Source organism: Coenobita brevimanus, chromosome 93 (genome assembly GCF_032717465.1).
Source record: "Coenobita brevimanus isolate Jiangsu-jjx chromosome 93, ASM3271746v2, whole genome shotgun sequence".
Lineage (NCBI taxonomy): Eukaryota > Metazoa > Arthropoda > Malacostraca > Decapoda > Coenobitidae > Coenobita > Coenobita brevimanus.
The window spans coordinates 10,778,944-10,805,010 of NC_137046.1; the positions used below are offsets into that span (position 1 = coordinate 10,778,944).

Here is a 26,067-nt window from a genome sequence, read left to right on the forward strand (position 1 = left end):
CATTGAACAATTTCCCATTTCCTCCACATACTCTTAATACTTTCTACATTCCTTGTCTGTCCACCCAGTCATATGCATTCTCCAAATCCATGAAAGCTGCATACAACCTCTTTCCCTTCTCTAGAAACTTTTCGACTTAAGACCTAATAATGAAAATCTTATCTACACAACTTCTTCCCTTCCTAAAACATCCCGGTCCGTCTCCAACTAATTCTTCTGTTTTTTTTCCGTAACTCTGTCTATAAATATCCTACCATATACATTTCCTATTACACTAAGAAGACAAATGCCCCTATGATTACTACACGCTTCTTTTTCCCCTTTTCCTTCGTACAGGGGAATAATTATACCTGATTTCCAATCATCCAGGACTCTACCTTCCTCCCAGACTAATCTGCACATCATCCATATCCAGTCTACTACTATCTCCCCCATGCTTCAGCATTTCACCACATACTGGAGCTCTCCCCATTTTGACCATCTTCATTATTTCCACTACTTCCATCCTGCTGGTTTCTTCTTCTCTTCTCGCCTCCCTCCTTTTCTCAGCAATTCCCCAGCCACATATACTCGCATTACTTTCATTCTCTATGTTCAACAATTCCTTAAAGTGTTCTCTCCATCTGCTCACTTTTTCTTCCCCTTCTCCACTAGTAATCTGCCATTCTTATCTTTCACTCCCCGACTTGCTTCTATATCGCCCTGTCTAACACCCCTTATCTCTCTCCAGAACATTTTCTTACATTCTCTCCACTTTACACTCAATTTCCTTCCAAATTCATCATCCACTCTCTTCTTACTCTCTCTTACTAATCTTTTCACCTCTTTCTTTCTCTCTACATGTAGCTCTCTCTTCCGTCTCTCAGCTTCCTCCCTGCCCCTGTTTCTCATCCACTCATTATATGCTTTCTTCTTTTGCGCCACAGCCTGTCTCATCTCACCATTCCACCATGCTGTTTCTTGTCCCCTTTTTTGTGTCCTCTTCATCCCACACCTCACCTCACCTCACATGCCACACAGATTTCTCCCGTGAATATCTTGCTCACACCTTGTACCTCCCCCATCTGCTCCAAAATATATTTACCCAATCACTCCTCCATTTCTCTCTTTTATTCTACCTTTTTTCCATCCTCCTGCAACCCTTCTACTCTTCTTGTATGGACTACTGCCTCCTGTCATTCCCATCTCCTACCCCTCCATTTCACTTGAACCTTGACTTTCACCATCACCATGTGATGGTCAGAAAGTCCATTCCCCAACCTCTGTATGCTCTTGCATCCATTACAAACACTCACTTTATCATCCACACACACATAATAAATCATTGCCTTATTTTCATTCAGTTCACCACCCACCCTTCTCATCACTCGCCACGTATACCTGTGGATCATTTTGTGTCTAAAGAGGGTACTGGTTATCACCATCCCCTCCCCGGCACAAATGTTCGCTAAAACATTGCGATTCTCATCCACTTCTGCAGGCATGCCCCACTCTCCATTTATTAAATCCACCTTCACATTCCCTTCTTTTCCATTCATATCTCCAATCAAAAACACTCTCTCATTCCTTTCAAAGCTTTCCATGCACGGTTCCACATTTGTCCAGAACTCTTCTTTCACTATAATTGCACCATCTTACGTTGGCACCTACACACACAAACGCCTACATTTGTAGTCCAACTTTCAGTCTTACCCACACAATCTTTGAGCCAACAGATCCATAATCTCTTATATTCTTCCATCTCATGCACACAGCAATACAAACTCCTTCTTTTGCCCTCTCATCCCCACCTACTCACCCACATATACCCCATCCGTACTCCACTTTTCTCAAAGTCTCACATCTCCATTGTTTCATTTATTCCACAAACATCCACTTTTGCATCCTCAAGCACCTGGACAATCTCTGTCTCTTTCACCTCATCATTCGCGCAGCTCACATTCCATGTCGCAATCCGTACCTTGTCCTTTGTTCGGTCCTTAGTCGTTACCTGTTGGCTAGTCCTGGTTTGAAGCTTCTTTTTCTCATTTTTAGTTAGTTGATTTCAGGGGAGGGGCACTAACCCTCCGCCAACCACTTTCTGTCACGTAGGGAACACGTGTTGGTTGGTTATAAGGTTACCATCTACCGCTGTATATGAATTCTCGGTTTATAGGAAATCAATTGGCTTGCCTCTCAGTGCAGAGTTACCCTAAAATACAGTTCCGCTACACTAAGCATATATATATATATATATATATATATATATATATATATATATATATTCATCTTCATCATCAGCTGTTTGAATATCCACTGTAGGACAGGCCTATCCTGACCAAAGTGAGGACGATACAGCCTATGCATCTCTACCAAGTGGCTTAGGCTGTCTGGTAGAGATTGTATGTAGGGCGAGAAGTCCTTGTGTGACTATATGTTGGAGTGGCTTTAGATGTGTGTGTAGTTTGTGAATTAAGTGTAATTGCCCACGCAAGCTGGCTGGGTGCAAGCATACTCTATTGTATGCGACACTGGTTCAACCACAGCACCCCTTATGTCCGTCAAAACAGTACGTGGCCAGGTGAACACTCCCAAAAATCATTACCCTGGCGGGGAGAGAACTTCTCCCATGTACAATAATGCACATTCTACCACTGTACCACAGAGTCTCTCTCTCTCTCTCTCTCTCTCTCTGTGGATATATATATATATATATATATATATATATATATATATATATATATATATATATATATATGGATAGATAATTAGATAGATGTGTATATATATAAAAACATATTCATGCTTTCAGTAGCAAAGTTTACTGGTAGTAGAGGTAAGTACAGCACATATTTCTATATCAAGGGCTGATGCAACATGTATGTGTGTGTGTGTGTGTGTGAATAAATATTTGTGCTTTCAGTAGCAAAGCTTATTGGTAGGAGCAATAAGTACAGCACATATTTCCACATCAAAGGCTGATGCAGCACTAGGTCAAGGTGGCTGCTGGAAGTTCTCAGGCAGCCGATGGAAATGTTCTTTTATATACCGCTATCCCCCCACCAAGCACGTGTACACATTCTAACAAGGGGATAAAACTCATGTCAGTACACACGACTGATTCTGGTGTCTGCCCATAAATGATCAAGTGTGTGTTTTGTTCAGGCACCCCTCATGTAGTTGCTAATATAACCCAAACCATTTACCTTACTTTAATGTCTAACTATTGGCTTCTTTCATCCCATTTATACCAGTGCTAGATGATAAAACCATAGTGGCACAAAGTGCGTTGTTCCTGGTCGGTGGGTATGACACATCTGCCTCCACCCTTGCTTTTGCCTCATATGTTCTGGCCCAAAATCCAAAGGAGCAGACACGCCTTCGTGAGGAACTGCAAGAGTTGGTTCAGCAAGAAGGGGAGCTGACGTACCAAGGGGTGATGGAGGCCAAATATCTGGATGCGTGTATACAAGGTTAGTTCAAATCTCTATTTTGAGAACCAATGCTGTATCACAGCAACACTTTTTGAGGTCTCCAGCACCAAGACGCCACATTGGGTAAGCACTGTATTTCTAGCTGTTTTTGGAGATTTGTAGTGAATCTTTCTTTTTGATTCATATTGGACATTCCAGTCCACCTCAGTTCTCCTGTATGTCATCAGTATGTCAATATTAACATAGACTAAGTCTTCATCAACATAATTCAAATGAATCATTATTGCAGTGTATCTCTCTAAGGAAGAAGTACTACTGTATCTCCAGATGTCTCACAGTCTAGAACTGAACAACCTGTAAGGTTCTCCAGTTTGACTGAGTGTGGTAATGGTTTAGTTTGAAGTTGTGGGGATATCAGACTATCTCCGTAACGGATTCACGCTTGCTCTTGAGTGCATAACAGCCCTGGTATCCCAAATCACTTTCTACAGAAAAGTTCGTGTTTATTACGCTTCAGATCTTTAACCAATGAACGACTTTGTTAAAACAAAGATTTTTAACAATTTCACTGCCAAAGCCTAATCTCTTAACCATACATTCATGCTATTGCCGGAAGTGTCTTTATAAGGCATTGGAAATGGCGATATATATATATATATATATATATATATATATATATATATATATATATATATATAAAATGTTGAGAGAGAGAGAGAGATTCATGGATTTGTAGAAGTACCTCTGACATGCTTACTTATAGCAATGTTAACCTCTTCCAGTCGCTACCAGTCAGAAATGTGCCAATTCTGACTTTTGACCCTGAAATAAATTGCACTGTTTCGGATGTATTATCTGTATGGAAATATATGAGCTATGTAAAAGAAAAAATATATAGCCAGATACTGATGCGTTGTTTTATGTAGGCTACTTTGTACTGGATGTGATTCTTTAATGCAAGGAAGAAGGAACCAATGCGAAGAAGCTGGCATGATGACTCTCCCAGAAAAGTAAAATACAAGAAAACAGAGAACCAGATTCAAGGTCCGTTCATTTCGAGATGCCTGGACACACTGCGTTTAAAAGACTGGAGGTCATAGGAAATTCGACAAACTAACTGAGGAAGAGTGTTCCCAAGTTACCTGTTGCATACATGAAGGACTGGGAGTAATGGATAACTCTTGCATTAGAGTGTTGGACAGAAAAAGGGCGAGAGTTTGTTGAAAGATATGTGTTATACGTGCCTGCCGTAGTTGTGGAGGGATGCAAGCAGACAGTTTAGAGGAGTAAGGGTCGTTGAAGTAGCAATAGAAAAGAAATGAAGATGCAACAGTGCCACGAAGAGACAGAGGTTGAAGAAAGTCAGTATGAGGAGGAGAGTTAATGAGACGGAAAGCCTTTGAATTCACCCTGTTAGGAAGTGCTGTATGTGGGGAGCCTTCCCACACATAAAAGCTGTACTCTACACAGAAACGAGTAAAACCCGTGTAAAAAGTCAACAACTGTGCAGAGGTAAAGAACGCACGGAGTCGGCTTAGCACGACTAATTTCTTGGAAGCAGATTTTACATGAGAGGTAATGTGATCTTTCTAGGATAAATCCCGAGAGAATGAAACTGATGCAGGATTGAGCTGAAAATTATTAAAAATTAAAGGATACTCTTGCCTAAGATTTTGATGGGTTGAAAGATATAAAAACTGATCTTTTGATGCAATGAAAACAACAAGACTATTTTTACTCCAATCAGAGATATGAGCCAAGTTAGACATTAGGAATACCATAGTCTCATCCCTTGTTTGCTGATGTAATTGCTGAAATGGATGCTGTGACAAGCGAATGCAAAGGTAAAGGGTGCAGTCACCAGTGTAATGGTGCATATGGTTAGATGTATAGCTTAGAAAGTCATCGATGAATAGAAGGAGGAGAGTTGGTGATAGAACAGAGCCCCAAAAACATCACTACAGACAGCTCTTGGAGAAGAACGGTGGCTGTCTACAAAAGCCACAATAGAACAACCAGAAAAGAAGCTTGAGATGAACGTACAGATAGAAGGATAGAAACAGTAAGAGGGCAGTTTGGAATTAAAAGATTTATGCCGGACTCGATCGAAAGCCTGTGAGATGTCAAGTGCAATGGCAAAGCTTTCGCCAAAGTCCCGAAAGGAGGATCACCGGGACTCCAAAAGGTACAGTAGGTGAGAAATAGCCACTGGGGCATCCTTGGTGGAACACATACTGACGATAGGAAAGAAAATTGTGACACGAGAAGTTTATTTATTTATTAAAAATATTTATATATATATATATATAGATATATATATATATATATATATATATATATATATATATAATAGTGAAAATGAATAATAATGTTCATAATATTTATTGCTTATGAATGATACGGTGTCTGTCTATCTGTCTATTGCCAGATGACCTAATTTTATAAGGGATGGCAACAGACATATTGCCTCCATATTACTCTGTCCTGTGCCCTTGGGCACTCCTCTCTCCAACTCAAATTCCCTCTCTCATATGCCTCTCCAAACCATCCTTCCACCTCATCCTCGGTCTCCCCCTCCGTCCTTACTCACATACACTCTATCCTTTCCTTGTCAGTCTCTCTCCCGTCATCCTCTCGACATGGCCAAACAAAATCAACACATTTTTCCCCCTATAGCACATCCACTTGAACACCACAACAGTCCTTCACTGCCTCGTTTGTCTGCCTGTTTCTCTCCAGGTAACTCCACATGTTCCTCTCAGATAATTCAGTTCCAATGCTCTCATTCATAACCTGTATCTTTTCAATAGTTTCAATGATTCAAATCCATACATTAGGCTGGGGATGGCATTACTGCCAGGTAATTACTCTTTTTACTTGCAAGTTCACGTTCCTATTCCTTATCATTACTCATAGTGAACCAGTAACCAATTTTCCCTGCTATACCATTTTATGCACATTGTCCTCTAAACTTGCTTCGACATTCGTCATACTACCAAAATAATTTAAGGTTCATGCATACTGTCACACTATAGCACATAAGGCTGTCTCTGGCTGCACCAGTCGGGGTCATCCCCTCACTCACCTATCTTCCCTCATGGACCTATTTTCTTCCGTGGACATACTCTTCCCAGTATACTTAATTTTCTCCAGTGGACGTTTTTCCCATATGGACTTATTTTCCTCCAGGAAGTACTTTCCCCCAGTGTACGTATTTCTCCATGAATGTATTTTCCTTGAAGTAACGTATATGCCACGTGAACTTATTTTTCCCATGAACCAATTTTCCCTCCATAAAATCAACATATCCATAGACCTATTGCCTCCATGGACCTTTTTTTTGTTCACGGAGAAACACCAAATCTCAACATGACCTATTTTATTCCATGAACCCATTAACCCCATGAACTTTTGTCTTATCCACTGGACCCTTGTTTCCACTTAGGCTAGTTTTCCAAAAGTACATAATCCCCCTTAGACCTATTTTCTCACATCAACCCATTCCATTCATGGACATATTTACCTTATGGACATTTGCAAAGGGACCTGTTTTCCCTCATCCACCTACTCACCTACCTACCAGTCCACATGTTCACCCAGTGTAGTAAGCCACCTCCTGCCTTGTCCTCTGGGAATCCACACCTCCACTCACCCACCTACAAAGCCCAGTCACACACCTACCCATCCTGCTTACCCACCTACATAACCACCTTTTCTACCCAATCACACACTCACTCACCTTCCCACCTCATCAACTACTCTACAACCCACTCTTCCCATCCACCTTCCAGTCCACCTTGCCCACCCATTCATCTACAAATTCGCCCACCCCTCCTTATCGAGCACAGACACCCAGCAACTCATCTTATCCAATCTGCCCACCCATCCACCTATCCCACCCATTCAATCCACCACATCTGTAAACCCCAATCACCCTCTTTCCCATTCCACTCACCATGCCTCTTAAGTTTAATCCTTCACGTCCCGAGGTTTTCCGCACCTCTGACATCCCCCAATCCCTAGCTATTTTGGATTTTTTTTTTTTTTGGCTAAAACTTCCGCTTTGGTTGAGCAACAAAGGAAAATCACCAAGAAAGGGCTTACCGTGGTCCATAAGTGGTCGGAACAGGTGAGGTCCTACGCGCCAGGTATCATATTCTATCATTGACGTGTGAGGCGCTCACGTTTTCTGTGGTAGGAAATATTGGGAGAAACAACACACAACACCTCTATATTTATTGAATTTGAACTAATAAGCAATAATAGTAGCAATATAATGGATTTCAGACACATATATGAAAAATAAGCATAGTACCATCGCGCGAGCATAGCGAGTTAGGTCCGAGTCGTAACATGCTATATGCTAAGTTTCTTGTATCAGTCAGCATAACATTTTTTCTACTTGTATACTTGTTTTTACTGTTTGAAAATGTTTTCAGATGTTTTAATTCATTATGATGACATGCAGCATAAGTTTAGCGCATATTGGCTTACTAAGCGCACTCGCTATGACTCGTATTTCAACATACCCAATTGTTTTATCACTTTACTATTATTTTTTCCTTTACATAGAACCTTCCTCCAGCACTGTAAATGTTTTCAATTATTTACATTCATTACGAGGGGATTTAGCGAAATGCTAGCGCATATTCACGTAGCAAGCACAATCTCAAACACTCGTGCTTCATCTTCTACTTAATTTTTTCACTCCAATTATACTTTCCCACTTACATTACACACGTTTACACCCCTATACTGCACTATACATAGTTACTGGCATTATTTATTCAAGTGAGCGTCAGAATATCGCTTGAAAATACCCTCACAATGAATGTTTCGACCAACATAATACTCAAACACTTACATACTAATTCTTCACATATATTACACACTTTCCCACTTGTTGACTTCTATTTTCATAATTACGGGCCTTATTCATTCAACTGAGCGTCAGGATACCGCATCTCTATACACACGCTAAGAATATTTTGACAGAATATATTTCAGCACTTACAGTAATTTGAACTTATATTATACCAGTTAGCATTTCCAATAATAATAATTACATATTTACAGGCCTTATTTATTGCACTGAGCGACAGAATATCGCATCATAAAACCCTCGCTAGGTATGTTTCCACTTACAGCATATTTATACACTTACAATTTTTGCACTTATGTTATACCCGTATGCACTTTATTCTAATATTTTCCGATCAACATGACTGATAATTTCACTGAGCGTCTGTTTGTCGCATTTACTTCATAGTTTCAGTGTCCTATCATTCACACCATATTAGAATTGCATCAAGGTGTGATATTTGCTGAACCATGGGTGAATACAGAGACCCACTTCACACTGCACGCACTCATAGCGGGTGTCCTTCCTCTGTTTGGTGAGTCTAACCTGGGAATTGCTACACAATTGACACCTGTGTTGGGGCCTAGGTCTGTTTGGCTGGGGAGGGATAGGAGTGGGGAAATGGCGGCCGGATATTCTCAGGGGAGTTTGGGCAATAGGGGCAGTGCTGGTGCGATGTTGGGGCCTTTCAACAGCATAACGTGCAAACATCTCTCTTGTGAGCTCCCTCACAAACCCTTCAAAGGTTTCCTGAACTCCTGTTGTCATGGCGTGAAGGTGGTGGCAATTCAGAGCAGTGATGTCTAGCAAGTGAAAGAACAGTTTCTTATACCACATCATTGTGGTCCTGGCACACTCTACCATCGATATCATGGAGTCTGACTGGTCCACCAGGCGCATGTTTATGTTATAGTCCATGACACACTCAGGTTTCTAAATATGATGCCTGTTCTAGCTCCGGTAATCAACGGAATCAGTATGGTGCATCAAAGGGCAGTGAACCGTTGACAAGAGGCTTACTTCTCTATTATGGTTCCACACAGTTGCAAGGATGTTGTTGGCTTTGAAGAAGACAACCTCATTCCTGTCAAGTTTCCGCCCTACCTTGGCCATGTGACGCCGGTTCACCTTCACAGTTCCACAGACTCCCGTTTCATGCATGTGAAGATAACGAGGGAGAAGAGGGCTAGTGTACCAGTTGTCCAGGTAGAGGACGTGACCATGATGAAGGTAGTCTTCTATCATTGTCTTTACCACTGTTCCCGACAGTCCAATACTCCGATCTTCTATTATGTCTGTCTGTGCACCGGTGTACAAAACTATGTCTTGCACGTATCCAGTCCTACAGTCGCACATAACAAAGATCTTGAACCCAAAACGGTGCCTTTTGCTGGGTATATAACTCCTAAATGAAATATTACCTCTCCACAACACGAGACTCTCGTCTGTGACGAGGTCTCTATAGGGATAAAATGACGAACGAAAGGTTTGCCTCAGGTGATCAAAGACCAACCTAATTCGCCTCATCTTATCTGTCGTTCACATGAGCTTCATAGAAATGGAGGCGACATAGAATTTGTTGAAACCGATTACGGCTCATGACTTGCCCAAATATTGGTGTAAACATAACAGGGTCCCTTGTCCAGTAAGCCGGAATTCTGTTTTTTTCGTATAATACCCATCAAAAGGACCAGGGCAAAAAATAGGAACATTTCTGAAAGGGACACAGGGTAATCATATATGATAGAATGCCTACTCCTTTTTCCCAATCTTTCACTCTCAAGGCGCTGGGTGCTTGCAAAAAGGTTGGTTTGGTAAACAATCTGCCCCACAAATGCCTCACTAAAAAACAGGTGGAAAAAATCCAACCTGGTGGAATTACGGTGAATTCCGGGAGCAATGCAGCCAGAGCGCCCCTGCTCAGTGAAGGGGTGAATGAGGGGAGAAAAATCACTCCCATCCTCCCAATTCCATCCCACAAATCCCTCGTCCCCATCATCCCCATCACCGCCTTCATCTGGGTGGGGAGGAGATCCTGGTGGGGGAGGTTGGGGAGAAGGAGTGCGGAGGGCTTCCCCACTGTCACTCCTCTTCCCTCTGCCTTTACTCTTTCCCTTTCCCTTACCCTTACGGCCTTGAGGAACATTAGGGGGCTGTGGGGATGAAGTTGGGGAATACTGGGGAGCATAAGACGTGCTGGGGAGTGGTTCCTCCCCACCTTCCCCCTCCATGACAACACCGCGTGATTTTTCACGCACCCTAGCTCGCCCACGTGTTAGGGGATATTGGGGAGCATAAGACGTGCTTGGGAGTGGTTCCTCCCCACCTTCCCCCTCCATCACAACCCCACGTGATACAGAACGCACCTGCACTTGCCCACGTGATACACCCCGCCGCCTCACACTACCTAGGGAGAGCAATGACTCACTCATGCCACTCTCACTTTCCATACTCCTCCCTGCACTTTCCCTTTCACTCCCCACTCCCTCCACGGCACTTTCTAACTCCCCAAACAAAATACTAGGCCCATACCTGCTCGTCCGACGTGGTGTGCGCTGGGGGCCACGATGAGTTATTACCTCACGTCCATACCACGTGGCAGCACGTCCCACGACTCCGTCCTCGTCCTCGTCATCGAATTTGGGTTCCACATCATGTTGGGGCTGGGCATAGGATGTTACACGTGGTTTCTTGGCCGGCTGCTCCTCTCTAGCAGCACGGTAAGTCATGTACTGCCGCTTCCTGTGGGATGGGACTTCTTCATCACTGCTGGTGGTTTCCTCCTCCTCTGGCTGCAAATAATCTTTATCAACAACCTCGTCATCCAGTGGGGAATCACTGTCGCTTGTAAAGGCGTCCAGGGCAGCTTGAATTTCGACCTATGAGAGACCTCTTGTAGCCATGTCTGAGCAGGACCATTGCTAACAGGTGAGTGGACGAGCCGCGGGTTAGCGTGGGTTGCCGAGTGTCCCCGCCTGGTGGCAGGTAGGGGAAGGTCAAGCGAGGATACGTACTGAAAATCAAGTGCGAAATTTGAAAACTGTTGAAATTATGCGCTTTGCAGTTGCACGACGAACCAGTACGTCGCCGGGACTGGCAAATGCAAATCGTTGCAATGTACCCATACGTCAGCGGGACGGGGCGGGTTAAAACAGTTTAAAAAGATACAAAAAAACAGTTTCAAAATACGATTAAACTTTGATTAAAAGGATGCTTGAAAAAGTTTGTCTGAAAAAGTTTACAATTGGTCAGAAAAAATGATTGATCATTACTGTCATTGGAGTTAGTAAAGTTTGTATAACTCCAATGCTTGTGAGAACAGTGAAGTGAAGTTGGAAAGCACTGAGTGGAATTATTTGGAAAATACAGTGAACTGTAAGAAGACAGGGTTTACTTTCGCCTCAGCTGATCTTGTGTGCTGTACACCGGAAGGCTGACCATAGGAGGAACAACTCACTGGGCAACGTCCTTCCTATACTAAACTACTGCTTTTGGGGCCTGTGACAGAGTGGGACGGAGACGTAACACTGCTGTCAGAAGTGTAGATTAAGTGCTGCAGTGAGGCAAACCTTCGACATGGAAGCAGGTGTGCAGACAAGGTCTCGAGCTTGGCAGGAGGAGGAAATGTCCCTGGCGAAAACTGTGAAGCTATTAAAGGCACAGAATGAAGGATAGAAAGAATGCCAAACACAATAACTGGCCCAAAGTAAAGAGCTCAGGAACGGAGTCAAAGAACAATTACAGGCACAGAATGAAGGACAGAAAGAACTCCAAGAACAATTACAGGTCCAAATTGAAGAACAGAAAGAGCTCAGGAGTGAAATCAAAGAACAATTGCAGGCTCAGAGTGAACAACTAGAGGCACAACGTGAAGAACAAAAAGAACGATAAGAACAACTTCAAGAGGCACTTCAGGAGCAACAGAGGGAAGTACAACTGAGGGTGCAAGGACAGCTAGATGCATTCATGGGGGAAATGAAGGACGAACAGTAACAGCTTAAGGAGGAAGTAGATGCCAAGCTAGTGCAGCAGAAGTACCAGGTAAGCATGTAGATGAACAGTTGAAGACTAACAGTGAGGAAGCAGTGGCGGAGTGCAAACAGCATGTGGAGAACCAGCTGAAGATTAGTGAGGGAATAATGATGAAGTGCAGACAGCATGTAGATAACCAATTGAAGGATGTAGGCTAGTCGACCATGTGAAGATAATTAGTGAGAAAATTGAGGCTGTAGAGAAATATTGCACTGCTGAGCCTCAGGTTAGTGCAGTGCTTTCCAACCTTTTCTAATTCTGCCCACCCACCCCCACTGAATGATACGTTCCCTGCACCCCCCTTCCTCAGATACTGTATTTTACAGGCGTAGTTGGCACATGTCAATAAATATCATAGCTTCTTAATCTTTGTAATTGTTTTTATATTCAGATATCTAGATTTCTTATTCATATCTGAAGTATTTTCTCCTTTTTTAGAAATTACTGATTTCCATCATAATTCATAGTTTTCAAATATAATTACCCTCTTTATCAAGCCTTCGCACCCCCCCAGGCAGCCCTTCATGCCCCCCTTGGGGGGCACGCCCCACAGGTTGGAAACCACTGAGTTAGTGTACAGGGAGCACGTGAGAGGAATGGACGATGTATGGTGAATATTGACGGATCCCAGGTATCTAAAGATAGCAGCTTGTTCTGAGTCCAACTTCTTGTCCTCAGAACACGGGCACAGACTTGGGTTCTTTTCAGGACCAGGTCAAGAGCATTCAACAAAGGAACAGGGCTCAAATACAGGCTAACCATTCTTGCACGTGTATTACCATACAAAAGATACACAGCACCTAACACAATACATGTAACACAATACAAATCAATATTGGTACATAAAGATGTGAACTGACTAGGGGAGGTCAGGAAGGTGTAAGTAACGGTCAGGTGTGGGAGGGGGACCATCTGGTGTGAGCTCTTGGCACAAGTCTCTGGCTACGTGGTGGATCATCTGGCATGGGCTTTGGGGCGACGTTGTGAGCATCCCCCTTCTGGTGGGGCCTTGGGGCATGTGGCGGTCCTCGTGATTGGGGTTGAACAGGGCAAGCAGGCACACGGCTCTGTGCCTGCCCTTAGAGGTAGTAGGAATCTTGCTTGGGGGTCCGGGCTTGTCCTGGCCTGGGGTTCTTGGGGCATCCCTCAAAGGCTGGGGTCTGCGGTCTCACTGATGTGGGGAAGCTATCTGGGGTTGCCTGTGGCCGCTCTCACTGGAGGAGTCCGACAGCGGCTGATGACGTCAAGGGGCCGGCAGCAGCAAGCGGACTCCCAGACTTACAATGGGGCCACTCCAGATGTTCACCAGGGACTCTGCTGGGGAGCTGTCTCCACCACAGGGGGATGCGAGAGGCATCCCGCTCTGCTTCTGGAGGGGCAGGCCAAGCCAGGGACGCTGTTCCCAGCGGGGACCTCCAGGGTAGTAGAGGAAGGAAGTCCAGTGGACATCCCTTGTGCCTGGCAAGTCCAGTGGATGTTCCGCCTGTGGCAAGTCCGGTGGACATTACCATGGCCCTGGTGCCAGGGAAGGGATGCAGTCAAGGGGAATCCAGTGGATGTCCCCTCTATGGCAAGTCCGGTGGATGCTGCTGCAGCTCTGTTCCCTTCTCTGGGACGGCAGGTGAGGGAAGTCCTGTTGACATTCCTTCTGCAGTAAGTCAGGTGGATGTTACCGTGTCCATGCTCCCGGTGGTGGGCAGCAAATGAGGGAAATCTGGTGGAAGTTTCCTTGTTCCCTCTACAGCAAGTCCAGTGGACGTTGCTGCTACATTGCTCCCTGCGGGTCCTGTAGGTGCGGGAAGTACGGTGGATGTTCCTTCACTGGTAAGTCTGGTGGACATTACTGAGGGCTTACTGGGGACTGTGCAAGCACAAGTCCCACCCCAGTGCTGGCGAGTGTCGTCCCAGCTGGAGTGTAGTGTGGCAGGGCAATGAACTCCCTGCTGGTTCCATTGAGGGGAAGAGGGGCACATGGTAGCTGGGGACATAGGCCTGTTTGGCTCGAGGCCCTTGCACGCCTCCCCGTGGCCTTCTCCTGGGGTGGGTACTTCATATATATACATGCATCCTTGTCTCGTGAAGTTCATAACCCAGGACGTGGAGTGCAAGTTCGAGGTACTCGCTTTAGTCATCGTGGTAGTGGCCCTCTTGGAGTTTGGTGATGATGTAGGAAGCCAACTTGTCTCAATCCTTCGGGATCCTTCGATCTAAGAGTTGAGGATCAGAATGATTGGCCTGTGCTTCGAATGATTTGAAAACCTGCTGATCAAGTATATGCCAGCAATCCTTGAACCGGCCAAATAGGGGGATTTCCGTACCAGAGGAGAAGAAAAGCTCATCAAAGACCCCTGGCGAGAAGCTCGTGGATGTGGTGGCGGCATGCCATGAAGAGGAGTGGTTTCCCAGCGGAGGTCTGGATGATGGTGGAAGCCCCGCTGTGGACACCCATATTGCTTATGGCAGTATCAAAGCAGGGGCTGGCCACCCAGTCTTCTAATTGTGACCACAGCTTCAGGATATCCAGTACCGCTCATCCCATTGCCCCTCCCATCTCAGAACTCTGTTTCGGGATAGCCTTTGACATTAGCCGGAACAAGAATACTTTCTCATAAGGCGTAAAACATGCACGCATTGTGGGGTGGGTTACCAACACGCCGTTGGACTCATATTTTGTGTGAAGTCGATGCCCATGAAATGGAACTCATTTAGCATGTGGGTGTTCTCCAAGCAAAAAATTATATATATATATATATATATATATATATATATATATATATACGGTACGTAATAGGGGTGTCGTTGGGCAAATGGAGTGTGTTAAAACATTGTTGACGTATCTCGCAGCTCCAGGAATATTACATGAAATTTCTAAAACAAACATGGATGACTGGCGCCAGTGACTGTGACGCGACTGTGTGTCAAGTGATGGCATCCACAGAGAAATATTGGTGTTTATCTGTTCCCAGTTCATGGTACAATTTCGACAGTTATCCATCACTAACTTATTTTTTCATGAAATTCAATATATATATATATATATATATATATATATATATATATATAATACGTGGTCACTTCTTTGCACAACTGAAATTAAACATACGCATGTAAAGCGGTTTTGGTTCCTTACGTACCGTCATGTATTTTCTCTTTTTGTAGAGTGATGAACAGTTAACATTGATCATAAATTATTTATACACATATTGAGATGACTCCCATCGGAACTCGGCCTATCGTATGGCGGGTTTCTGATTCAGCTTCTTACCATAATAAATTTAAATAAACTAATATCAATAAAAACCCTGTCTTTAAGTGTGAGTTCGCAACCAGCACAGGTTCATGTAAGAACACTGCTATGGTTACTTTGAAATATAAATAGATACGATAAAAGACAACATATAAAGCACGCCAAGGCTGTTTGTACACATAATGTACGCTTAGGGGTTGGAAGGACTGGTAACTATATTGCAGTTTTTTTTTTCTTTTCTTTTCATAGAAACCCTGAGGCTATACCCACCAGCTGCCTATGGGGAGCGGATATGCACCAAGCCATACAAGTAAGTTGGAACACCATGTTTTTATTTCCTATAAAATTACTATAGTGATTTATCTTTGTATGCATGGGCTTTCCCGACTTATCGTCCAGGATCCGTATATACTTCTGAAAAATAAGTACTGGGTCGTAACTAAAACACAATTCTGCAGGTAGGGCAGAGAAAGGAAAATGGAGAATCTCTATATGTAGTTATTCTCACAAAGACAAATTTTAGTTACGGCTTGGGAGCCAGTAATAGTGGCAGCATATCCAACCCAAAACTGGAAGACCTTTAGGTCGATCGATCCTCAGGCCAGTCAGACTGTTAAACAAAACTCATTTCCCCATGTACCTGTTAATGTAGCCATGTGTCGCTCTGACGTAGGGATCACCCCGTAACTTGGGCCTTTGAGCCTGTGGTAAGTTATTCATTAACTATCTTGGGATACAAAGCCACTGTATCATCCATGTTACTAAATTTATCTTCCCCATATGTTGCCATAGAAATAATTTTATCTACAAATCCATAAACAGTGGAAAGTACAGGGAAACATCAACACACATAATACTCCTTTCGAGAATATTTGTTACATAGGAGATATGACTATGCTATCTAATTCTTTTAGGTGAAAAAAAGGTCAGCAAAAGAGGAAGCCTCCCCCCCCGCCCATCGACCCTTTTAGGCCAAGCTAACAAGAAGAGTGAGGACGACAACCATGGAGGTTAGAAAGACTGCCATGGAAATATCTTGAGAGACTGAACAGAAAAAAAAAAAAAATCTACACTATCATATCTGCAAGGAAAAATCAATTACGAGCAACGAGTGAAGCCAGCAAGAGAAGTTTACTGTCAGTGTAGGAGCGGAAAGTTAGAGTGGCCTGGCCCGGTCCACTCGACCATCATACTTTTCAGAGGTTAATAACTTTTAGTTACGACGAATATATATATATATATATATATATATATATATATATATATATATATATATATATATATATATATATATATATATATATATAATATTATATTCGTCGTAATGCTAACAATAAAAGAAAGAAAAAAATGGAAGTACATAAATCTTTAAATAAAAACCGAAGGAAATGTTTAGTTTCATCAGAAGTAAGACATTAATACCAACAACAGGCTTGTTAGTTTTAGAAAGTAGAGAGCATGGAAATAACGAAACTAAGATGGCTAAAATTGGTAATGTTTTCTTTGCATCATTATTTATAGCAGAAAACTCATGTTCAGTTCCTTTGTCTTCTTTCGTACACATAGAACAAAGCAGCTCAATTAGTGACATCGTGATCATGAGAGAGATGTTTTGTTTTCGATCGGTAAATTTAAGTTTAATAAAACACCGGGTCCCGATGATTGCCTGCGCCGAGTTGCGCCAACGGTCCATACCAGGATTCAGGCCCAGACATTGTAAGTCCGGCAAATTCATTTGATGGTTGCATGTATTCGTGAAGTGGGAGCGTCAGGATTTAGGCTGACACTGAAAGGGAGCCTGATCTACTTCCCCCTCTTAGGTTTGCATGTGATTCCTTTGACACTAGATGTACATTAGATCCAAGATCAATGGAGCACTTTCTTGATTTTGCTCAGATCGTACTGGCCTTACAAGATAATGAGATGAACAGTTCCTACATTACCAGGCATCAGTGGGTTGCACCTTCCATGCAGACCAGCAGTAGGGTAAACCATCTTCTATAAATTTTCATTGATATTCGTACCTCTGAAGCATCGAATCAATGAATTAGAATAGCAGATGTATAAAAATTCCCCGTTAATATATTTCGAGCAACAGGAAAGGATAGGAATGTTATGTAATATACAGTATTCAAATAGTTGTGTAATATACAGTATGTATATTAGTGTTATAATTTTTTTACAACCTTATGTTCCTGTACCTCAAGTCGATGAACTTTTGCTTAAAAACAAAGAGAAAAGCCCTTATTCCTCTCAGTTAAAAAAAAAAAAAAAAATGTCACCCCGAAATAAAAATAAAATAGATTTTTGCAAGTGTATATTTACATGTATAGTAATAATAATAATTTAAAAAAAAACTTATACAAATGCATTTATATTAAAAATCAGTGTTTATTACTTAGAATAACTCTAACTTGTTGTTTGGCTTTGTTTCTGCAGGCAGCATAAAGTTCCTGCATCACTCTGATTGCTTTATTGGTATCTTGAGTAAGGATGGTTCCTGCTTCCAGTGATTCTGCAATGAGTTTAGTGCTTATTTGTAAGGTTTCAATATTTGGGACAAGTTCTTGAAGTAATATTCATTGTACATCTGATTGGTAAACCAGTACTCTGTCCATTAGTACGAAATGAATCCGCATATCATCTTCAAATTCTTCCTTGTTGTAGCCATAAGAATGAATGCAAGGATAGCGAGAATTCCTCTTGAATTCCACCTCACATTACTGATATTTATAATTTTGTGAAATTTAATCAAAGAAAATGCCCTTTTCTTCAAAGAATATAAACACTCGTGTTAAATGGCACAAAAATTTCATGTCATCTCTCCATCCTGACTTATCGAGGATCTCTTCTGTTCCATTAAACAAACTGTGACTTTAGTTTTTCATAATTCATTTTTAGTAGAGACACAAGTAGATGTTCGATGTTTGGAGAATTAGTGTTAGCGCCAAGTTCTTCGTCCATCACTAAACGGAGAATCTTGTCCAGAACGTGATGCTGACAACCGATAAATTGTGGTTTGTTGAATCTCTAATCCGAGAATATTTGTTGTAGTCTAACAACAGCTCCACTCTTTTTCCCAGTGTTAACGCTAGTTGTATCAGCAATGATCATTTTTATTGCATGCCATAAGTTGTATTCAGCAATAACTTTTGCATTTCCTTCAGCAATAGTTTCAGCTATGCCATTTCCCAAACGCAATGCATCCAATTTTATTTCGGTTCTTTCAGTTTCATGTAGTACTACCTGGTACTCATTTTCATCAATCCACTTTCCATCGAAATGTAAAGACCATGTTTCCAACTGTAACTTTTCAATCATTTCCTCCTTCAGTGTAGCAGTCTCTTTGTATCTTCACTTGTAAATTGCTGCTTGACTTGGAGCTGGAATGACAATACCATCTTGTGACAATTGTTTGCATATTTTAGCAGTTTTATTTGTCGATACTCAAGTGGATGTCACCAGGTTAGTTGCAACTTTACTTCTGTTGTGTTTTCTGGTTGGTGGATGATTAGTCTCTTTTTCATCCTTATATTCGCTGTCATCAGATTCAGTGCAACTACCACTAGATGAAAGATCAGCGAAGCTACCACTAGATGAAAGATCGTAAGATGTTGATGGTACTATATGTGCATCAGGCAGTTTTCGTCTTTTTCAAGGGTGAATGGTTTCCTTACTTGCAACTTGACCTGTTAAGTACCCCACTTCTCCTTTGCTTTGCACTTGTAGGTGTTAGAGTTGTTTATCTTTAGTGGATAATCACTGACCCTTTACTTTTCTGACATCAAGAAGTATATTTAGAGCATCATAGTTTCCCCCTCTTCACACATTCATTGTAAGATTTTAGCATCTTGTCAAGCTTTGCTTGTATTGCTTGATCTGACACACGTGAAAAGTTCAATTTATTCTCCCATAACTTTGTAACTTCTATGGAAATTTTGACCGTGCGTTCTTTTCTTAATTTGATTTTTGCTCCAAGAAACTGGTAATGTCCAACAACTTGCATTTGGTTTGGCATTCTGCATATTTCTTCTAATGAAGGCTCTTTTAAAGGCACAGTTCCACTTCTTCTATGTGACTGCTGGAACCGCACCAAATTACTGGTCCAGACATCCTTGTTCTTTTCTACGAGAGTATCACTTCTTTTGTGCGACATTATGGTTATCTGAAAAACAAAAATATTTAATATACAACGGAAAACTGCGTTCTGTTTTATGATATTTAGATTATTCTAGAATGTTCTAAACAATGTTAAACCATACTAGAACGTTACAAACTGTTCCAGAAAGTTCTAAACAGTTCTTAAAGCTTCTGTGCAAGTCTATAAAGTTATAAAAAAACTATATAAAGATTGATAAACCGATAGACCTTGAGTGTGGTAACGTTAAATATATGCTATTCCATTTTTTTTATTTGGGGGTGATCTTTTTTTAAAACTGAGAAGAATAGCATTTTTTTCTTTGTTTTAAACAAAAGTTTATCAATTTATGATACAGGCTATCTTTTATATGAAAAAAAGCATCACAAACTTATAACCCTAATATATGGAATATATAAGTTGTGTGGCTTTTTTTAATATGTGAAAAAAAAAAAAAAAAAAAAGCCTTTGTGGCTGCTCTGTTGTCACCTAAACTAGTGCTGTCTTATACTTTGGGGGATCCATACTTAAATAAGAGTTGGACTAGAAACGATCTCAGTTTAGTGTAAATATTGTTTATTTCGCATCATTTGTAGCAGGAAGTGAAATGTCTGTTATACAAATTAATGCAATACGTCTTCTCTGTAGTATTGCAACTGTGCCCTAACAAAAAGCAGGTGGCCTTATTTTTCACAATCCGTAGTCAGATAATACTCAGACCTGAGGACGTGTTGAACAAAACTCTGACTCGCACCTTACGAATCACGGCATGTCTACAGCTTCAAAAACCCACGCAACAGACATATAAGTTTTCCCTTTAAAACTGTGGCAGTATTGTTTGAATTACCTAGGCTTGAGTAGAGTTCACAGCTCTAGTAGGAAATTGTTTAGTCTTACATATTTTGCGACTTCGGGTAGTTTCGTTGGATGTCCTATCTTCCATGTGGAAGATTAATAGACCACAAATCCCCAATATTATCGTCTGGATTTTATGTATCAAAATTTGAGTTTTTCCGATCGTTTGTGTTACTCCATTCTTTTCACTTTATCTTAGCCAAAATTCTCGTCCATTTTGCAGCTTGTGTCATGTAGCTCACGGCAGAATAAGACAATATTATGATAAGATACATTCCATAGCACTTCTTCGTGACTAGCATCATATTTTAATGTTAATCTGTTGTTGCAGCTCAGCATTCAAGTTGCACTGATGGTAATTTTAGGCAATGTTAGAGTTAAAAGGGTAAAACACTCATGTTAAAGACAGCTCTAGTCTTGAACTCCAGCTATGCCAGACGATTTGATTCAGCTGAGAGTGAGTCAGCAGAGACGATGATTGTTACCACTGGCACCCCATTACCCCGTTCATGGCCGGGAAAACTCAAGTGTTCTATTCCCTCTAACGTTAGTTCATTTGATTGGCTAGAGTGCCCGGGACAGAAGTGGTGCTAAGGCCAGGGGACTTGGTACAGTTTCCAGTCTGGAGTCTCCACCACGACCCCCGCTACTGGCCCCAGCCTGACAAGTTCCGTCCAGATCGCTTCATGCCCGAGAATAAGGCCAACATCAAGCACTTCACTCATCTGCCCTTTGGAGCAGGACCCAGGAACTGTCTCGGTAACGTCACATGTGTATTTATACCTAACTTAACATAATCTATCCTAACCTAACCTTATCCAGCGTGCCCTTACCTAAAACGGCTGCAAACAAGGCCAGCATCAAACACTTCACTCATCTGCCCTATGGAGTGGGACCCAGGAACTGGCTTGGTAACGTCACATGTGTCTTTCCTTTTTCTGATTCCTAACCAAACATAATCTAACAAGCTAACCTGATCTCACCTGAGCTTGCTAAGATAACTCTCCTAACCTAAAACTTAATGTAACCTACCGAAGCTAACCTTAGTTAACCTAAGTTAACCTACTTTGCAGCGAACAAAGTCAACGTCAAGCACTTGCTAATGTGGCATGTGTTTTCGGCTTTCTGATACCTGACCAAACTTAATTTAACTTAATATTCTGATCCACCTTCGTCTGCCGTAACGTAACGTAAACGAAACAAACTTATCCTAAAACCTAACCTCATCAAACTTAACAGGCAAATAACGTCAACATGAAGCACATTTTACACACATGCCTTTTGGAACTCAACCTGTGCATTATATTAGTAACTTGCCATGTGTTTTTAGTATACTGATAACTAACCTAACCTTACCCGAGAATAAACCAAATCTAACCTAACCAGTCCTAACATAACCTTACGTTACCTAACCTTATCTTATTTCACTTAAGCTAGCCTAATATAATGTATAGGAGACAAGGTCAGTATTAATTACCAGACACACATATCCGTTGAAATGGGATCGAGAAACTGCACTGGTAAAGCGATATATATTGTTTTGCCTGATCCATAACATCACCGAATCTGAAACTAACCTGGTTCAACCATACCAAATTTAACCTAGTTCAGCCTAACCTCACCAAATCTAGTTCAACATAGTCTAACTTAATCTAGTTCAACATAACCTAATCTACTCTAGTTCAATCTAACCTAACCTAGTTCAATCTAACCTAACCTAAGTTCACCCTAACCTAATTTACCCATGTTCACGCTAACTTAATATAATGTAACTAAACCTAACCTAAGCTGGTTCAACCTAACATAACCCAGATTTATCCTAATATCTACCAGGAAACAAAATCAAGACCGTCTCACACACTTTTTTCTTTAATAATGGGACGCCCGAACTGCACTGGTTCTATGCCAGGAACAATGCCCATTAAACCAGAGGTCGATTCGAGGGCCGGCCAGATTCTTGGAATAAGTTTATTTCCTAAGCCTTTATTATTACTGTACTGTGTATTTTTTTTACTACTAAATAATATTAGCAAAGGTCGATACTAAACAAGCCCACTACATAGTTACTGTCAGAAATAACTATGTTCTGTCATTTACATCAGCGCACGCAACAGGATGGGCTTTTGTGTTTGGTCCGGGTTCCCTGCTGTTAAATTTGTCTGTCTGTCTGGTTCTTATCAAGATTATGTAAAAAAATATATATATATATTAGATGGAATATCACCAGATTTCTCATAATGACAGGACCATCCGAGGAACTGATGATTAAATTTGTAAAAAGGTAACAGGTCACAGACCAAAGGGAAAGCCAACTTACAGTTTTGATACGATTGCAACCGAACTTGGTGGAAAATGCATAGATGAGAAAGAGTAAACTGATTCAGCTTTGAAAACTATCGATCATACATAAAGGTCACAGGACAAAGTCAAATATTCGACCGTTTATTTCAAGCAGGCCGGACTTGTTTTGGATCAGTTTGTGAAAAGGGATATTGTTAAACAAGGGTAAATTACTCTTGTTCTCAGAACAGTAGAACAAAGGCAACGTTATTGGGTACGGTCAGGTTATACTTATCATGCACTATGAACCAATCTTGGTGGATGGGTTTAGGGTTAGGTAAGGATTACTTAATTATACCTCTGCCCACGTATGGTGGCGGAGGCATTAAGTCATTGGTCTGTACGTCAATGCGTGCATTCATGCTTGCGTTCATGATTGCTTGGGTCCATGTGTCCTTAACACTATTTTGGACGCAATATCTCTTGAACCCATCGACGGCCTTCCGGTAAGAAGCGATGAACTGATAGGTCAGTTAGGTGATGGGGTCAAAGGTCAAGGTCGTATGGAAGTCAACTTAGTTTATCCTTGTGGGTGCGATTTCTCCGGAAACCGTCAATACTTCTGTCAGTGATACAATATCAAGGGACAACTAACTGATTAGGTCATGAAGGTCAAGGTCACATGGTGTTGGCACAATATCTCTTGAACCTACGAATTTCGACCAAACTTTTGCCAGTTTTACAGTATGAAGAAATGACGAACTGATTGCCTCAGCAAGGTCAAGGGGTCAAAGGTCAAGGGGGTCAAAGGTCAAGGTCGTATAGGTGTGCGTGCAATATTACCTGAACACCGAGATGGATTTCAATGAATTTGTCAGTGATATTGTATGAAGGGACAATGAACTGATTAGGTCAGCAAGGTCAAGGAGTCGAAGGTCAAAGTCATGGACGTGGGTGCAATATCTCCTGGACCCCTTAACGGATTTAGATTGAATTTTTGTCAGTGATTCAGAATTAAGGCATGTTAAACTGATTAGGTCAGCTAGGTCAAGGGGGCAGAGGTGAAGGTCATATGTATTAGACTTGATTTATGTTTGAGGGAGCGATATATCCTGAACCTGTTGCCGGATTTCAACGAAACTTTTTCACAAACACAGTATGGAAGAATGATGAACCACTTAGATTGACAAAGCGAAGGTCATATGAGTGTGGACACGATATCCCCTGTACACCTCGACGGATTTCGACTAAATTTTTGTCAGTGATACAGTATGAAGGGACAGTGAACTGATTAGGTCAGCAAGGACATGGAGTCAAGACCAAGGTCATGTGGGAGTGGATGTGATATCTCTTAAACCGCTTGATACATTTCGATCAAACTTTTGTCAGTGATACAGTATGAAAGGACGATGAACTGATTAAATCAGTTAGGTCAAGTGGTCTAAAGTCAATGTCATAATTCAGGGTCATTAGATCAACAAGATTAAATAGTCAAAGGTCAAGGGCATGTGCGTGTAGGCGTAACATCTCTTGAGCTCCTTGACTGATTTCGACCTGACTTTTGTCAGTGATATAGTATGAAAGGACAATTAACTGATTAGATTAGCAAGCTCACGGGGTCAAGGTCAAGGTAATACAGGTGTGGTCGTAATCTGCTGAACCGCTTGATGGATTTCGCCCAAACTTTTTTCAGTGATACGGTATGGTAGGACAATGAACAATTTTTGTCAGCAACGTCAAGGGTCCAAAGTTCAATGTCACATGGGTGTGGGTGCGATGTCTCCTGAACCCATCAACGGATTTCGACGAGATATTTGCCGGTGATAAAGTATGAAGGGATGATGAACTGATTAGGTCAGCAAGGTCAAGGGCATATGAGTGTGGGCGCGATATCTCCTTAAACCTTCAATGGAATTAGACTAAACCTTTGTTAGTGATACAGGTTAAAGGGCCAAAGGTCAAAGCCATATGGGTGTGGGTGTAATATCTCCTCAACTCCTTGAAGGATTTCAACAACACTTATGTCAGTGATAAAAGAATCAATGGACGGTGAACTGATTAGGTCAGCTAAGTCAAAAGGTCGATTGCGTATAGGGGAAGGAGTGGCTCAATCGGTAGAGAGGTGGCCTGCAGTCCTAACAGACCCAGGTTTTTCTACAACTTTTTCTTCTTCTTCCTTATCAGTTTCTTCTTCTTCTTCTTCTGCTTCTTCTTCTTCATATTCTTCTTGTAGTTATTATTCATTCTATTTAAATTGCAAATGCACCTGGACAGAAAATTTATGAATATCGTATGAGAATGTGGAGAAACTCCTAATATTCATCACGATATTTACTGAGTGACGATGAGAGCTCATGTGTCACCCAGGTGACTGTACTCTATAATATGTGATGGAGCCTGACCATATCATAAAACAAAATTAATGTTCCATAATTAACCATTAGATATTTGAACTCACACCTGCATACATTGAGTATTAATAATTATGTGGCCCTAACATCATAATCTTTCCCTCCAGCAATGCGGTTCCATCAATACAAGCACTTTGATGATGATGATGATGATGTTTCCTTCCAGCAATGAGGTTCGCCCTGATGGAAGTGAAGGTCGCTCTGGCCAAACTCGTGCTGGTCGTTGAGATGGCCGTGGCTGCGGGACATGAAGAAATTACCACCGACAGTGCTTCACTTGTGCTCCGGCCCAAGAAGGGTTCTAAACTCCTTCTTAAACCCCTAAACCCGATGGCTTAACTGTGATTGTGTGCGTGTGTGTGTTTCCGTTTATTTTTGCTAACTTCAACAGGTTTTGTGCACCTAAGAGATATTTCTTGTTTTGGAATGGTTGTTTAAGTCTTTATTAAAGCCTTCTAGATCAAAAGTATCTCTTCAACCGAACAGAATCGTCTGGAGGTACCAAGAATGAAACAGAATATACGTCATCGGAATGAAGTGGTTAATCCAAGGGGAGGAACTGTGATGCTGAGGAGTCCACAAAGAGAGAGAAAAGCAACATCAGCAAACGCAATGAGAAGCAGAACTTAGTTAAATTACTTGCAAAACATAATCGACCATATGGAGGGGACAACTCTTGGTTTTCATTTTAAATGGCAATATACAGGATTACGCAGTAGAGAGTGAGTTGTGTGAAGATGAGAATGTTAAGTTTATACGGGGAAACGCCTGTGAAAGCAAAGTCTGAGAAGAGGTATCAACATGATTTTCTTAGAAGAAAGGCTGGTTGA

General features: G+C 41.7%; 1 protein-coding gene across 1 annotated transcript in view; it reads left to right on the top strand.

Annotated features, from left to right (window-relative positions):
• The window catches only part of LOC145412552 (cytochrome P450 9e2-like), a 42,254-nt gene extending 16,678 nt beyond the window's left edge, over positions 1-25,576 (top strand). The window contains exons 4-7 of the mRNA XM_080282458.1: positions 3,234-3,452; positions 15,803-15,863; positions 21,115-21,305; positions 25,404-25,576. Coding sequence (XP_080138584.1) covers positions 3,234-3,452; positions 15,803-15,863; positions 21,115-21,305; positions 25,404-25,576 — 644 coding nt within the window. The remainder of the gene's footprint in view (positions 1-3,233; positions 3,453-15,802; positions 15,864-21,114; positions 21,306-25,403) is intronic.
• Positions 25,577-26,067: the final 491 nt, after the last annotated feature.